Genomic DNA, 17,624 nt, shown 5'->3' with positions numbered 1-17,624 from the left:
CTTTGTATGAGAGCTTAATAAATTCAGCCTATGTTGAGCACAGTCCAACCATGGCTGTGGTTAACCATGTGACTTAAAAGGTCAGTCATTAAATTTTCATTTCATTCATCCTCATCCCAACCAGATTCTGTTAACACAGATGGCTAAAATAAACAATTTTAAGAGATGGCTGTTGGAAACAACTTTCCTCATCTGATGTTATATCTTTCCATTATTCCCATCTGTAACAACTGCCTTCGTGCAGTGAAACTTGGAAATCAAATGGTTACGTGAGATGTTTGTAGCTGAACTCCATGAAGTTGCACTGAACAGGAACCAGTCTGCGGCCGTCCCTTCATTATGTCCTTTTGTCCTTTAAGAGGCTTCGCCTGTTTAAGAAACTAGCACACCATAGTCCAACAGCAGCTCCACTTAACCCTGCAGCCAGGCCCCCTTTCTTGTGACAGCTTGTCATGGCAAACCTAGTCATATTGTAATGTATTAAGGAGCCATTTTAAGCATATTGTCATCTTTAAAATTCAACCAGTTAGAATTTTGGTACAAATTTTGGTGCACCAGACATGGGAGACACTGGATGTTTGACCCCATCCTGCCAGCTTCCTGGCTCTTCTTATCTCTGCTACAGCTCAGGATTATAGACTTGTGATACATGCTAATGCTGTCCTAGGCAATGTGAGAAATCAGTGCTGCTAAGTTAAACTAGGTGCTAATATGGCTGACCTAATCATGTTGTCCTGTGCAGGAGGTTGTACGTGCTCACAAAGCTGGCTGTTATGCCAGTTGCATTTCCTAGTCTTGAACTTTTTGTTCATTTCATTTCTGTTTGTGGACAGAAAATACATAATCGTCTCTGCAGAATTGTCTGAGGACTCATACTTATTCACCCATCTTACTGAAATATTGCACAAGTATAAAATGCAGTATAAAACGAGAAATCAAATAAACTTGGAAAATCTATCATGTTAAAGAAGGAAAGACATCCGCAATTCACAGCATACATGTCTATAATCATAAATGTAATTATGTCATTGTTCCTTAAACAATGTTAGCACTTCCCTTGTTGAAATAATTCATGAAATGTGGATAGGAATGCTTTTTTTTTTTAACTAGGGTTAAAAGATCCTGTATTTGAAATAGTATTTCAGGGAAGTACAATCTATAGCTTATTTCCTTCATGTGAAGCAAGAATGTAGATTGTTGTCATTAAGGATACCTTAAAAATATGAACCTTAAAAAAAAGCTATAAAGAAGTATAATAGGAACACGTGAATCTATGGGCTCATAAATTCCATTAGACATATGCAAATAATCACCTTTTTGACTCAGATTCAGTGAAAGCTGAATGTAAAGACAAATTATAATTTATTTGAAAAATATACATTTATTCTAGGTATAAAAAACATACGACACCGTCACTAAAACTATTCCTTATGAATAGACCTCAGCAGATCCTGACAATTGTGTTTTTCTGCTAGAACGTTCATGTTCTCAAATGCCTTGATGGTCCAAAGAAGAATCATCACATCAGATAGAAAAGGCCTGCAGATAAGAAGGGAGCCCAGAGTTAAAGCTGGATAATCAATGTCAGCAGCACTAACTTCACTATGGAATATAATATGGAGTATAAAACTAAATTCGCATAACCTTAAGGAAGTGGTGTCCTTGTTGACTTTACTTAATATTTGCACTGTCTGCATGAGATGCTTCACGAAACTTTGCAGTTGAGGTAGTGAAGATCCAGTAGTCAGATCTAGGAACCATGACTTTGGAAAACAGTCAGTCACCTATAGGAAAATAGGATTTATTTAATAGATTTTGCTATTACTATTAAGAAAAAAAAAATTGTCGACAAAGGTTTTTAACTTTTAACTTTCTTTATGCAGATAGCACTAGTACCTTCTTGTATCTGTGTATAATGTACTTTGGATTAGACTCGTTGAGGAGGATCATCATTAAGTAGCGATTGAGAAGTTTGTCCAGCATCAGCTCCTTCAGAATGTCTTGATCAACCAAACCATCCCATAATGCCATGTTCCCAAGAAGCTGAAAAATAGGAACATTAAATAGAGTAAAAAAAATTGATAACTAATATATCAATCTTCCTTCCTCATAACTAATGGTGTCCTCAGATTTATTCAGTAGACCATAAAGGCTTTAACACAGTCCAAATAAATACACTGTCACACCCCTATCAGAAATAAATCAAACTAAATCATACCCAACACAGAGCCAACATGTTAGAATCGGAGCCAAGCACTAAATCTGAGATGCCATAAATACTAACTATGCTCTGAAATTGCCACACTGCCATTTCCTTAAATGTGCTCTAACTACCTTGTAAATCATCAGTTTCAAGAGGCTATTGCTTGTTCCTCCTTTTATGGCTTCCAGTAATTGACATGTCGAATCAACTCAAACACCTTCAAGATGACCTACTTCTTTTATTACGTTCGCCTCATCGTTGCTTTGTCTTCCCTGAGGTCAGCCTCCTCTTTAACTTGGTAATTATTCTTACAGATACACTCCTGATGCTTTCTCTGCTTCCAGTGTTTGAGAGGTGAAACTGAGCTTCACAAAATCCACAAAGGTGACTAGAAGAAGTGCTTAAGGTTTCTGGCAGCTCTCAATGGTATTTCCATTCTTTTAAGAGCCAATGCTGACTCTGGCCCCAATGGGTTTTGGGTTTCCAGGTTTGAGTGGAGTATCAGGAGCAAATGTAGCTTACCTTAACAGCACTCCAAAACTGCTGGTTCTGAAACTGGAATTGTGGGGAGTTCTTGTCGTCCAAATAACTTAAAGATGGAAAAACAAAAAAGGAAAGGAATATATATCATTTTTAAATGTTCTAGACACAAGGCTGACAGATAAGCAATGGTGGTCTTCCTGCCTCAAAGATCCTCTGTTGTAGGTTAGAATACATGTAGTGCACAATTAAACTCCTAGGGTCTCATGATTACTCTTTCGTCTTTATGTAAATTCATCCTGAAACGTTTTTCCTCCCTACTGCATATTAACCTCAACAACAAACCAGTAACAACATACTATCTATATCTATATTAATTAATATACTATGCAATTTCTTATATTAAAAAAATAGCGTTTGCATGCTTACGTTTTTGGATAAAGTGGGATGAAGACATCGTTATCCACCGCACTCCTCAGTTTATGGATAACAGCCTCCATAAACACCTGAAGGGATATACAGAACACACATCAAATAAACCACATTACATTTTCCATTGAAACTAATTCATCCAGTCAAAAGGCACCGCAGCACAATACCTTGACTTGCTTGCATCGTTCACCATCAAAAACAGAGTAATCCTCCTGTATGCGGTTACAAAGCGAAGTGAGACACTGAGACTGCTGCAAAGACAAGGGGTCCCATACTAGCTCCACAAAACCTGTGGGACATATAAAAGGAAAATACTGGATTAAGATTGAATTTAGAAAAATAAACGATACTAATATTAAGAATTAAACAGTTTAACAGTATTAAAAGTAGCCAACATGGTGTCATTCCATATAACTGAACATACAGAGACAGAATGATTTGCTGTTACATGACTTTCTGATCAAGAAAATAACAATATTTAAAAGATTATAACTCATGCACATTTAAATACAAAAGTAAAAAAAAAAAAACAACAACATGTGCTTACCATGGATTTTGGGCAGGACCGTCTTTTCTATGATAGCCAGTAATGTCTTGTGATCAGCGTTGTCGGATTCTTCGTAGCCTTGTCCATGACAGAACTTCTCCACAGCAGAATACCATGGCAGCACCTCAAAATCTTCACCCTCTGCCTAGGAAACAAGCAACTCAAAGTTAGGCATTTTCAGAATATGCATATCCAACAAACAATCGAAAAATATAAAATATTTAAACACCGCTTAGTTTTGACAAAAAAAATTACATTGCTGAATGTTAATTCACTAAACCATTCCTTTAAGGTAACTGCATGAAACTGAACTCAAAACTAAGTCAAACTAACACTTAAGAATAAGAAACATGGCATAACTGTAGTAAAGAAGACCGTATAACCTGCAAGTCATAATCAATCAATCAATCAAAGTTTATTTGTATAGCGCTTTTCACAACATATGTTGTCACAAAGCGCTTTACAGGATTTAAAAGGTTAACAATACTACGGGTCCAGAACCCTAATGAGCAAGCCAAAGGCGACAGTGGCGAGGAAAAACTCCCTATGATGGTGGGGAATGTCATAATACCTTCAGAGGGTTCCAGCCAATGAGCTGGTGTCGTATCAGTGGTGCGAGGAGTTTGGGAAGACACAGACTAATGTAGGCATTGGTGTAGGACTCTGGAAAGGAATAACGCCACTCTTCAAAATAGTTTAGGATTTTCTGTACATCAGAGAAATCCTCCTGAACATCAGCAAAAATCTCCTGAGATCTCTTCAATATGTCAGCTGTGGAGAAGGAAGAAAGATTCCATGTTTATCTTTGTTGGGACATCAACGATGGCTTCTGTTTTTACATGTTTCATGTAAAGATGTGACTGACTTGTCACGCTACACATGTGAAATCTTGAAAGGTGTTGAGAACATGTGAGAAAGTGTGAGAACATGAGTTTAAATGTCTCACCTCCTTTGTGCTGCAACTCCGCCTCCTGCTCCGCGGTTGGTTGGCAGTCAGCTGGGACACTCTCACAGTCTTCCTCCAAGACCTCACTGGAATATGATTAAAGATGGGATAATGTTTCACAGAAAGAAATGTACAAAACCCAGACACTAGCACATGGTTTGGCGAGTGCTTTCAAATATGTACTGGCTTCTGCTTTCACCAAGCTACACACCCCCCCCCCCGTGTTCAATCCCCTCTCACCTGTCTTTAGCCATTTCGGTCATTCCCAGTGCACCCCCATTACTGTTGGTGTCAGCACTGTCTACAACAGGTGAAACAAAGAGGTCAAAACTCCATGAGTGATTTCCTAATGGAGCCTGAAGATCACTGATGTTCCCAATTTCAACTTGCAAATGAAGTTACAAAGTGAGCAACATCATAAAAAAAAAAAAAAAAACCAATTTAAAAAGAGGAAAATTTATTTTTTTGTACATGAAACAAATTTGAACTGTAACCATCAACCTACAGGTTAACCGCTGAAGCCGTGTGGACTCCTCCTGCACTACTTCTCTCCTTTGAGACAACAGCGCCTCCGCCTGGTCAATATACAAGCTGTGCATGTCCAGTTCCATTGCGTTTATAGATGGCATCTGAGAAATCATAATAAGCTGTGTTAAGAGCTACCTGCAAATTCGACTGCTGTGTCCAAACAGAGATTTAGTAATAAGTATATTCACACGTACCATAATATGTAAACCACTCTGGACAAATGCGGAAAATGTAAACGTAGTCATTTGGGAGCATTAGAAAGCGAGGTGCAGTGCTAAATCCAAAAGCAAGGGCGGTTTTCCTGACCTTCTCAGACAGGCACTCCAGCAGGTTCTGGGAGAAGACGCTCATGCGGCGGAAGAAGTGCAGCTGCTCGTCAGCGCTGTGGTTCTCCAGGCTGGACAGGCAGCTCTGAGCACTCTCCATATCAGACTTCATCCTCCTCAGCTCAGCCTCCCGTGCCCTGTGGACCTCTTTCAGCGATTCCAACCTAGATTAACACAAAGATATGCTAAATATAGTCTCTATGAACTGTAAGGGCAGTTTGTCCTATAGATGCAAGACAACCACAGAAAGGCATATGAGAATATTTGTTTACTGGCACACTGCAGTAGAATTATCCACAAAGCGGTTGTGTGAAATTCTACTTAATTTATTCCTTCATACCCTGGAGAATGTCCTTCTATGGCTTGTGAAATATGCAAATGTCATACACTAATGAGGCAGCTGAGCAAATTTAGAGTTCACTCGTGACTGTCAGTATGATTAATAAGCATGTTCTATATTTTGAAGGACTTTGATCTTAAGGACAAAAAATAATCATGCTACCGATTCATTATTCATAACTCATTGGGAATTCCTTTCTGGACAGTGAAGTCATCTTAACAGCAGTGCATGGAAAATGTACACTATTAGTGAACGTTATAGTGAACAAAGGAACAGCTTCTTCCTCTGCAATGATACTATATTCTGCTTTTTAACCAATCTCTGAACTTCTTTTTGCATGTTTAATGAATTACACACATTCTGCACTGCCTTACAATGTAGCATCATTGAGTGCATTTATGGCACTGTTCATTCATTCGTTTTCAGCTTAAGTTGTAGATTTGCCATCAATGTTACAGTCTTGCCCTTCCTATTTGCACTATATACATTGTTGTTTGCTGCCAACTTCCATTGATCTTGTAGATATACCGATTCACAGAGGTGAAAATAATCTAACAATATGTGCTCAGACGTATCTTTAAAATACTTACTTTCCAGTAATCCTCTTCTTTATAATATCAATACTGACTGCTGGGAGACTCTCAGGCAAATTAAGCATTTTCTTCTGCCTGAGAGGTTTGAAATCACCTTTGCTATGCATCTGAAGACAAAAATAAAGTCAGTATAAATCATAACTGCCTTTCAGTAAAAAAAAAACCCAGCATATTCAAACCTTTATAGTAATATAGTAAATACGGCATCATTCACCTGGTGTTTTTTAACTCCTTTCCTTATTTGCTGTTCCTCCCAGAGATGCTGGTCATCCTCCTGGCTACCAGAGCAGTCATCCTCACTCCCTCCTATTGAGAAACATAAGCAGTGAACAGGACAGCTAATGACACAGACATTAAAAATGTTTACAAATCCCTTTTTATATTTAGTTGGGTTAGTGAGAGTGTAGAATTACCCATTTTCTCAGCAATTTGTTCTCGTACTGATTTGGGTTTGGGTGCGAACTGGATTCTGCGTTCATGATCGTCTGGCTCGTCGTTGCTGTCACTTTCCCTGTCGCTCTGGTCCTCGTCTCCATCTCCAGTCTCTGGGGTGCTTTCTTTGTCCCCATCCAATGGGATGTAATCTCGCCGGGCCCTGGCTCTCCTCCTCTCTTCTTTAGCCGCACGGATGGTGTGGGCATTAGGGATGTTGGCTGCATGGGAAGAAATGGAAAGCCGTTTAATTTAGCCACTGCTCAACACCCGATGAGCTGGTAATGGCATTGGATTCAGTTTACCTGTCTGAGCTTTGAAAGAGCCGGGAGGTGTAGGGCTTCTTTCATGGTCACTGTCTGGGGGCATGTCTTCAGCAGAACTGTCAACACTGCTATCAGACTGCTCTTTTAGCTCATCTTCTGTTGTACCTAAACGTGATTGTGTATTATTTATGGAAATCAAAAAGGTGATTCTAGCGTATAGGCTAAATTTGGATATTGGTCATACTGTAATATCATAATATTCATGCTGTACCTTTTGAACGCATCAACGTCACGGGCGAATCTTCCTTTTTCCGAGCCTGGAAAACCACAGCTTTGGTGGTGGACCTTCTCAACCTGAATTCACATTCCTCAGTACCTGTAGAGGAAAGGTTCATTTCATGGTGTATACAGTATCACAACTGAATGACAGAATAATCTCTGTATGTGTATGTGTGTGTGTCTTCAGAAGACTGAAACTCACCATCTTTCTCGTCGAGGAAACTGAGGGGATTACTGTTGTGCGATACTTTACTCCGCTTTGCTTGAAGTTTACAAGCGGCAGGTTCCTCTGGATCATCTGCTCCACTAGAGTCTGACTTAACCGCTTGGCGTGGCGGTGTTGCATTTGGCTTGGAACTGCACGAAATTCCTTTTCGGAGTATATTTCCTTGATTTGAACTGTCGACCGAAGTCTCTGCTTCAGTCTTACCACTACTGCCGTTCTCGTTTTCATCTTCTTCGCTGGACTCATCTTTCCTTTGTCTGAAATTTCTCCTTGCTGTCTTCTTAAACATTCTAACAGCTAGCTGGCTACAAATTCGGTCGTGAAAACAACGTCAAGTTTCTACTTCCGAGTCATGTCGCGAAATTTCAACTTCAAAATAAAAGTAACCTAAACTCAGTAAGCCATTTGGTAATTAATTATTATGACAAAACTATAAATGTTAGCAGATTTTATAAGGAACTGTAATGTTGGACTGTTTTACAGACATACAGATATATTTTTTCATATATTTTTTAATTTTTTTCTTTACATATTTTTCTTTACCTTTAATATATGTTCAAACTTGTAAAGTAATTTTTCTACCTCTTTTTTGTATGTTCTCTAAGCTGCTGTAACACCACAATTTCCCCATGTGGGATAATAAAAGGCTATCTTATCTTATCTTTTAACATCTGATTTTTTATGTAAAAAATGGCTGTGCATTCCATAGGAAGGCATGGAAGATGGTTGCCTACTTTACTGCTTTATATATGGTGTTAAACTGCTGCTGTTAATTATTTTAATCGTTTTCCATCTTATTTACTTTAATACATTATTTAGTTACATTTTGTCTGTTCTAATTATTTTAATATTTTTGCCATCTTATTTACTTTATTTTTTCTATTATTTTAATAATTTGTCATTTTATTACATTATTTTAATATGTTTGTTTCCTATTTATCTTTAATTTCTTTTAATGTTTTTTTTTTAATTCTGTAAAGCACTTTGAGTTCCATGTATGTATGAAAGGTGCTATACAAATAAAGATTGTTATTATTATTATTTGCACATAAACCTACCATAACCAATAGTAAGAGGTATAAACTGGTTCATAAAAGGACATACACATTTTGGCAGCATCTTGGATTATTTTCACTTTTATTTTTATCAACATACAATCCATCTAATGTTATAGTCTTCTACCATGTCTGAAAGTCAAAAATTCAACACAAAATTCACAGAACTGCTGTCCACAGGACTCTTTGGTAGACACCTCCCTGCCTAGTAGTGACACTTGCATGTAAAAATTCAAGCAACACTGCCGTACTCAATATTAAGTCGCACCAGCAGAGTTGAGAGGATTTCTTTGAAAATGCATTTAGACTACTGATAACCTATTAAATATGTATATGTAAACTAACTCTAGATTAGAATGTTAAAGTATCAATCTAACTACTTTTGTTGTTTGTAGATTTCTTTTAAACCATTAACTGCTGAAGACTTTAAGAGCAGTGGGACACATTCAACATGTTCCTACCCCAGCAATCCATCATTGCCAAAGCCCTTTACTGCAGCATGTCCAATCCAAACATGGGGCCCTCCACCAGTGCACATACACATAGGTCAAATTGGTTCTTTATACACAAGTCATGTTAAATTGTAATGTAATCCTGTTAATAACCATCGTATTTTTTAAAAACGAAACTAATCTTTTTCATATAACTGCAATGTAAAAGAGGCTACATATAGCCTTGGTCAATGAAAGCCTACTGCCACATACAACGTACTGGTCATTGATTTTATAATTACAGCCAATAGTAAATCTGGCACACAAGCTTTAAATATTTTAAGGTCTCCAAGTGAGTCTTAGGTTTAGACACATTACAGCATTGCAGAAGTCTACAGTAAGCAAAAAGAAATATTTAAATCAGTACTATAGACAATGAGGTTTGTCAGAGAGAAAGAGGTGAAACTTTCATACATCTTTTGAGAATGGAGAAGGAACTGTAAGAAAAGTGGAATCACCAGATGTAATTAGTCACCAGTGTTCAATAATGCAAGTTTTCACCCCACCCTGAGACCTGAATCCTCTGCTGACAAAATCATGCATCATAAGACATAATATGGGAGGTGTGCCTTAGAGTCAGATCAGCACAGGTGTGATGCAGGCACTTGTAACCTGTTCAGTATTTGCTTCCTCTCACCATTTCCCCCTCATTTTCTAGGAATACCACCAACATCCAACAGGTGGCGATGAAGGGACCGAGGACAAGTGCAGCACCAGTCAGGGAAGGAAAAGACAAATAAATCCCACCCCAAAACGCAAATAACTGAATACCTGGAAAGCAGGGATCTGATTACTTATATGTGAATTCATTTACCAATTGGCAGAGATGGCAGCTTCAAACAAACATCAGTTTGGTTTATAAAATGTCATTTTTATTCATGTTACATAAATGTTACACAGGGAATAAAACATATCCACGAGGCTTTTGGAGACTACAATTGATTAGCAAAACACAATAGTGGTCCAAAAATCTACTGACACTCATGGACAATCACACCCTCACATGTGCACAAATCTGCAAAGAAAAGTACTTTACTGGAACTTGGTCTTGGCATGGCTGCTGACTCCCATTCTGGCTTTCACAAACAAGGACCTGTCTGGGTTTTACCATATTCAACTTCCATAATTTTAATCTCTTAAGTGCCAAACTGTTTTTCTACTTTCTTTTGGATTTATATTCATGATGAAATGAGTCTTGCTTAATAACAGTGAAATGTGAGCTTTCAATGAACACAACTGTAAAAGCAACATACAACAATCAACTGTGAAATGTCAGTTGATTTGTCCATGTCCAGTAGTGAAGAGCTGGAGAGATACCAATAACAGATAGCACATGGACACATGCACTAAATAAGCAAGATTAAGCTAAAAAATAGTTTATTTCTATCTAAATGCTGAGTGGCATTGTGTCCTGCTCAACACTGAATCCCAAATTATGTAGAACAGGGCATCACCAGTTTTAGGAACAAAAATTAAAGAGATCTGGGTGACAATGGTAGTAGTTTTACTACAATCATTATACGTTTCTTCCATAACCTACCTTAACAAAGATCTAAATTTCAGCTTGTAAGACCTTCCCATTAAGAACAGACACAAGAGACTGTGGCAACGTTAACAGCATTATGAAAATGATAAGTGAGTAAATATTATTGAACACTGAGAAAACATTATCCGATGGCATCCACAAACTACATGTTGGTCTTGTCCTAATATCTACTGGTTTAAATCTCAACTCTCAATATGACATTTTCATGTTCTTCAGCTTCCAGATTAAACACATCTTAATGAAGGGGACCATCAATTTCAATGGCATGACCTAGAATGTATGGCAGCACAGAGACATGACAGACAACAGCTAGAGGTGATGGCTGAAAACCGTAGGTGTTCGAACCCTGATCTAGGATTTAAATATTCCCACAAGTCTTAAAAATATCAACTGGGAAAATATCTAATGGAATACATGTCCTCAACCATTTTCTCTCTTGTTTTTTTTAACCAAATTAAGATTTTGGTATAAAATGAAGCTACTTTTCTACAGCAGAGACGGCACACAACAGAAGGCCATGACAAGCCAAAACGTGAAGGCTCTGTCTTCAGTTAACATTGTTCTCATTCAAAAGCTGCACTGACAAAGGACTAAATGATAGGACTTGTTTTCCATAAACAGCTTTTGAATAACAATTTTACTTTACTAGGAGATCTTTAAAAGGTAGAACAATAAGGAATGGAGATGTGTAAAAAGGTTTCATCCCCAATGCCCCCCCAAGACACATGCCCCATCTACCCCCACCCCAACCCAAAGCGCTTCAGTTCTCCCCGCCTTCGCCACCCTCTCCCTCATCTGCTGCATTGTCAGACGTCCATAACTATATGAAGGAAAGAAAAGCACAAGTCAATTTATTGCGATGGACTGGGGCACATTTTAGTCAACTCAAGGCTTTGACTCAACATTTGACTTACACTCTTGGCAAAAACCACAGCCTAGAGAATGGGACCTTAACATTTGTCTCCATAAAATCAACCAATTGCCAAAGCCCTTGGTTACCATTTCCAACTCGACAAATGACTGCAGTGTTTAAAAAATAAAAATAAAATAAATAGTTTGAAACAATAAGTAGCAACTTTTAGAAGGGTTGTTCTGGCCGCGTCAACCATACCGTAGAAAATCTTTATAAGTCACTTAATTCTGAACATTCACCAAGTTTGAGGGAACTTGGAAAGGAGGGTGTACTCACTGTCAGGTTGTCCCTCAGCAGCTGCATGATGAGGGTGCTGTCTTTGTAAGACTCTTCGTTCAGCGTATCGAGCTCCGCGATCGCTTCATCAAACGCCTGCACACAAAACCACACCCACCATGAACCACGAAAGCCATTTGGACCAAGCGCAAGGTAGATGCCTGCTGCTCTGCTGTGCGCACCTGCTTGGCGAGGGAGCAGGCCTTGTCCGGGGAGTTCATGATCTCGTAGAAGAAGACGGAGAAGTTGAGCGCCAGGCCCAGGCGGATTGGGTGCGTCGGCTGCATGTCCGTCTTGCTGATATCAAACGCATTTTGGTACGCTTCCTTTGAGTTGTCTATGGTGGCTGGAGAGCATAGAAAAGACCACTGTACTGTACAGACTGATGGCCATGATCATAACCAACAGAACAAGCCAAATGTTTATCAAAATATACAACAAAGCCTTCCACAAACAAGCTTCATGAAGCATCTAAACATCTCACAAGCATCCATCTCACAAGCACTTTGTACAGTGGATCGATATGGTGATCAACACAACTGCCAATGACAAGAAAATATTAACTCCAGTACACTTCAAACCACTATTCCACTTTAGCCTAAATGTTATGGAGCCAGCCTATTAATCAAAAAGATTGAGTCTAAAGTTGACCTAAGGCAAAAATTTACTTTTCAATACTCAAATTAGTATTAGGAGCTCTGTGCTTGGTTCCCCACACAGGCTACAGTCCTTTACATCCCCTGCTGTACACACATGTACACTGCAGTTCAAGATCAAGAAGGTCTCACTTGTCCGGTTATCTCCAGTTGCCACTTCAGCAAGGTATCTGTAGTAGTCTCCCTTCATCTTCAGGTAGAAGACCTTGCTTTCAGTATTTGAGGAATGTTCAATTAAATACTTTTTCAGCAGCTCCTACAGGGAAACAGACAATGTTCAAATTCATGAGGCCACCGTGTCTAGTCAAAAACCTTAACTGGAAAGCAGCTCATTAAGCATTTCAACCAGGGCACGGTGGAGACCTACATCACTAGCACTGTAGTTCTTGTGCTTTGGACAAACGGCCCCAGCCCAGCCATGACCCAGCTTCTGTCCCAGATCTAGAAACATTTTGTGCTTCTGGACATTTGCAAACATGTTTGATAACCAACTTTGGGCCAGGTTCATAGCTCAAGCATACTGCTATTACCTGTGAGATTAACAGACACCAAGACTGAGAGACTGGCATGGTCACCAATGCCGTAAACCTGTCTCCCAGTGCCTTCAGGTAAAAGGCAAAGTGCAGCACTAAATAGGATATATAGGGCACAGACGATGGAGTGCTCCATCAGCATCTTGGCGACATGCTAAACGGGTAGCGCCATCCACCCTCCTCCATAATGTTTCCTTCTTCACATACACATCCCCACCTGAAACCCGGAGGAAGCGTTGGCGATTTATGCCAATGCACTAATTAAATTCTGAAACGTGCGCAGAAAGCCCAGCATGTCTTATGGGACGTGAAAATGACCAAGTGCACTGAAGTAAACTGCATCTAATAAGCCGTCCCATCACGCACTCTGCAGACACTGCGAAAAAAAAAATCCATTAACAATATATTCACCATTAGCAACACGCTGGAGCAAAGTGTCAAAACAGATACGCGCAAAGACGAGTCCTGAGGGGTGGGGAGGGGAGTATATTTAGACCTGTTCAATCATGCTCGTTTTGCACACTGGAGTCCAGGAGGTTTTAGTCATTCTTCACATTCGTGGGATTGTGGGTGGACTGAGATGGCAGACACGGGCAGCTGTGGCCCAGAGAAACAGCAGCAGTGCTGGGGCAAATCCACTCGCATCTCTGAGCACCCACCACAGCTGTAGTTACGGCCAATAGTTCAGAATCTCAACGCCGACTATCTGCTGTGGTCATGGTTTGGAGAGTGGTGCCTCTTTCCTGCCCCCATTAGCCAGTTGCAAGACCCGTGTCAGTCAGGTGAAAAAGGTTCATTTCACTGCCTTTACCAAGCTCCATGAAAATGCAGTTCGCCGACGCAGAATGACACGCACCAACGTCTACCACGGAGCACGGGAACGTTCCGCAAAGACATTCCTCATACAGCTCTTAGTGGGCAAGGGAGGGGTGAAGACATGTGGCAGGCTGTCTGGGCAGGAGGAGGGTGTGGACTGGCCCTCTCCCAGAGCAAACACTGGGGGTGAGACAGGGACACACCCTGCAGGCCTGAGTGAGCAGTGACCTCACTGTCCTCACCCAAAAGGCACGAGGAGGAATGGGCTACATTAGTCCAGCGCCTCTGAAGTTGATGAGGTCATTGGAAAGGGTAAACCACATGCAACATTAAAACATTCCACTCAACACAATGGACTCTTGTGGGGTGTTCAAGAGATGTAACTAGACTACCGATCTAAAACTAAGCAATTTACTTCCACCTTCTGAATAGCTGTGACTTCACTGGAACAATGATGAGTCATGCACCATATCTACTAGCTGTGATTTTGTAGAACCACACGTGCACTAGCTCAATGGCTGCTTTTACAGCTAATAAACAGATTTTCAAAGCAAAAAATATGTTTCACAGATAAAGACAATAACCTTAAAAACAGAACATTCAAGACTCCCCTCCACCACCACCACACACACAAATGTCAAACATTCATGCATCTCAAAGAATATGGTTTTTTTAAGCAATGCTTTTGTACTAGCATTGACCCAACTTTTCAACCAAAATAGGCCAGACACTAAAAATGACAAATGTTACATTGTGGCTAATTTACTGTGAAGACTAGAAAGGGCAAATGTTGCTTAAATTAGACATTTCGCTCAAGCGAGAGAGTGAGGGGAACACACTGGGCTGCTACCAGAAGAGAGCACCTCCATCACAGACATGTTCGTGTAGGCAAGGCAGCATGCACGATAGTGCGGTGCACTTTCAAACACGAGCAGACACACCCACAATGCCACCCAGAGGCATCACCTCACCACAATTCAGAAAAGTGGTGCAAAGAGTAACTGAGGGGACACACACACACACACACACACACACACACACACTTACCAGTACACCGTTGCAAATCTCCTGCAGTTCAGCCTCCACTTTCTCCCGGTACTCCTTGACCATCTGGAGCTTCTTGTCTCCTTCGGTCTTCTGCTCAATGCTGGATATGACCCTCCAGGCTGATCTTCGGGCACCCACCACGTTCTTGTAGGCGACGGACAGTAGGTTCCTCTCCTCGTTGGACAGATCGGGGTTGGTCTCTGTCACCTCCTTCATGCACGCAGCCATGTCATCGTAACGCTCTGCCTGCTCTGCCAGCTTGGCCTTCTGAATGAGCTCTGTTCTATCCATCCTGGGCTCGTGTTTTGTGTTTGTGTCTGCTTGTTGCAACAGAAGTCTGAGGGCAACAAAAGCCTAAACAAACGCTTGGGGAGTGTTAAAGTAAACTAAATAGCTGATTAATCAGAGGTCGGAAGTAGACAGGGTTCCTCCTTAGTCTTCAAAGGAGCTGAGGATTTAAGAAAGAAGCCATGTTAGTAACCCTGGGGCTCACTGAAACAATGTGAAAAATTGTCATTTCTGGTTAAAACAAGAAGCTTGTTACAGTTAACATCAAAGTCAATCTCAGATAAGGGCACATTTTGTCTCACATCACTTGTCTTGGTAAATGGCACAAACAGACATGAGCATTAACAGGTACAGAGGGGGGGGGGGCACAGTGGCGACCTAGATGGCAAGACTAAGCATGGTCAGCACCTTGTAGCACAAGGCAGGATAAAATCAGTGAGCATCACCGATTTGAAAACACACTCAACCTCCCTCACATCGAGACGTTAGCCACGACACCTCCACACCTCCCTCACGGTTGCCGCCGCAACAATACACCCGACACCCCCGCTAGCCGCCTAGCCAACCAACTTAACTAGCCTACATTTAACAGCGTGTACAACTAATAGTTTTTACACACACACACACACACACACACACCACAGATGGTCTACTCTCTTAATTGTACGCGTCGTTTGTCAAATAAAAACGTTTACCCGTAATTTTCGAAGAGTTCGCTAGTTAGCCTAGCATAGCCACCGCTTGGAACTAGCCAGTCTCCTTCACCACCACACACGGCTAGTCGGCTAAGCTAATCCAGCTGGCTAAGCTAACCCCGCTACATGGAGTGTCGTGTGTCCCAGATCTTGCGGATAATTACACAGCCAAGCTGAAGACCGCTGGCTAGTCCGTTAGCCGACAAGCTAACTCGAGCGCCATCCAGCCCATCGGTTACCGTAACGCGTACATGGAGTGTTTTCGACAACTAGCTAATAACATTGACGCCGATCTTTGACTCTTAAACGATAATCGATGCCCGTTAATCCGTTAATCATCAGTGGTGTCAGCAGCACCGTGTGGTGGACGGGAGGCTCCTCCAGGTTCATTGTTAACCGTCGAGGTCGGTTAGCGAGCTAACGTCTCACTAGCAAACGCGCTATGGTGGAGTTTCAGGTTTAACACAGCGACCCAGCTAATCTAGATATTCAGATTATCAAGATACCCACACCGAGCTGGTACACAATAGTCACTTATAAAATTGCAGAACGTGATAAATATGATAGCAAACCTGTGAAGTGATGATATCCGCACCACCGGATCGATCCTTTTCACACTTAGATGGATGGGGGGAAAAAATGCTCTAGTCAGCATCAACCGAAACTGCTACTATGGGACGTGTCTACGCCTAACGTGCTCCCCAATCCAGACGAAGATTCCCACCCTTTTACTCGGGATTGTTCACCGCGTTGTCCAATAGATATTAAGCGCGGGGTGTGGGGGCGGGTTCAAGGACTCAAGTTCGATTGGCCCGAAGGCTGCGACTGCAGGTACGGGGTTTCCTCCAATTACAGCAAGGGAAAAGACGTCACTATTGCTATGGTGATCCCCCCCCTCTGTCCAGCATCATCAGCATCCTGCAGCCACCAGATTCGGTCGCAGTAGTCCTCTTGCTACGACCTTTGCCAAATAATATTTGATATTAAAATGGATTTTCTTGTGAAGAAGCTCTCTTGGACGTTGTGTTAATGTACATTAACAAATGTGGCAAAGTTACAGAATCTTTTTGAGAGCTGTAAAAAAGACTGCTTAGTTTAGAGCAAGCAGAAATTTAGCAATGTATCGTATCATTATTTACATATTAGTTACAGTGCCTTTTCAATGTGGTCCTTGTTTACAAGGTACAGAGGATCAGGAACCAATAGATAATAATGCGCATGTCCCTGAAGTGGGAGAAACACCCGAAGCGTTTGCAGTGTTCTCTGGTTGTGGGAGAGAGCTCCTCCATTTTGGGGGCTGAAGGAAAAGGAGAGTGAGACATGAACATGAAGTGACTCATCCAGGCTCGGCCAGCTTTTCCGTTCTCGACACGGTGAGGCATTGTTAGGGCCAGATCACCGTGGGGCGTGGCAGGACACATCTAGAAAAAAGGACAGTGACGATCTTGGCTTGATCACTCTGAAAAGCAGAGAGAATTGGTTCACTAACATGTTCATGAAACACCGATCAGTCTTATATGCTCACTGTCAATGGATTTTATGAAAGCATTATTTTTGGAAATTATAGTTGATGGCTTCAGCTTTCTCAGCTAGGTTCCCTTTTTAAAAATAAGAATAGTGTTGCATAGGATCCAGTAATGCACACAGGATATCATGCAGAGTGTTTGTAACAGGATGTTAGGTAAGTGTCTTGTGGCCTAACTTTGTCTG

At 40.9% G+C, this 17,624-nt stretch overlaps 1 protein-coding gene across 2 annotated transcripts; it reads right to left on the bottom strand.

Annotated features, from left to right (window-relative positions):
- Positions 1-1,325: 1,325 nt before the first annotated feature.
- Positions 1,326-16,646, bottom strand: gcfc2 (GC-rich sequence DNA-binding factor 2). 2 transcript variants are annotated; one of them, XM_076977786.1, is made up of 21 exons: positions 16,487-16,646; positions 14,932-15,379; positions 12,668-12,791; positions 12,062-12,225; positions 11,880-11,975; positions 11,493-11,510; positions 6,809-6,938; positions 6,610-6,701; positions 6,393-6,502; positions 5,443-5,626; positions 5,114-5,237; positions 4,849-4,909; positions 4,609-4,694; positions 4,234-4,433; positions 3,663-3,807; positions 3,283-3,404; positions 3,113-3,189; positions 2,726-2,792; positions 1,897-2,043; positions 1,645-1,784; positions 1,383-1,539 (listed from the first exon to the last, which is right to left on the bottom strand). In XM_076977786.1, the coding sequence occupies exons 2-21, from the start codon at positions 15,220-15,222 to the stop codon at positions 1,422-1,424; spliced, it is 2,496 nt and encodes an 831-aa protein (XP_076833901.1). In that variant the 5' UTR covers positions 15,223-15,379; positions 16,487-16,646; the 3' UTR covers positions 1,383-1,421. The 2 variants fall into 2 exon arrangements, with proteins under 2 accessions (XP_076833900.1, XP_076833901.1); XM_076977785.1 differs by lacking the exons at positions 11,493-11,510; positions 11,880-11,975; positions 12,062-12,225; ... (1 more) ...; positions 14,932-15,379; positions 16,487-16,646 and adding exons at positions 7,133-7,258; positions 7,365-7,469; positions 7,575-7,945 and having other exon boundaries at positions 1,326-1,539; positions 6,809-7,048.
- Between the last annotated feature and the right edge of the window lie 978 nt (positions 16,647-17,624).

The sequence above is a fragment of the Brachyhypopomus gauderio genome, chromosome 17, assembly GCF_052324685.1.
Source record: "Brachyhypopomus gauderio isolate BG-103 chromosome 17, BGAUD_0.2, whole genome shotgun sequence".
Taxonomy (NCBI): domain Eukaryota; kingdom Metazoa; phylum Chordata; class Actinopteri; order Gymnotiformes; family Hypopomidae; genus Brachyhypopomus; species Brachyhypopomus gauderio.
This window is presented reverse-complemented; position numbering and strand designations above follow the sequence as displayed.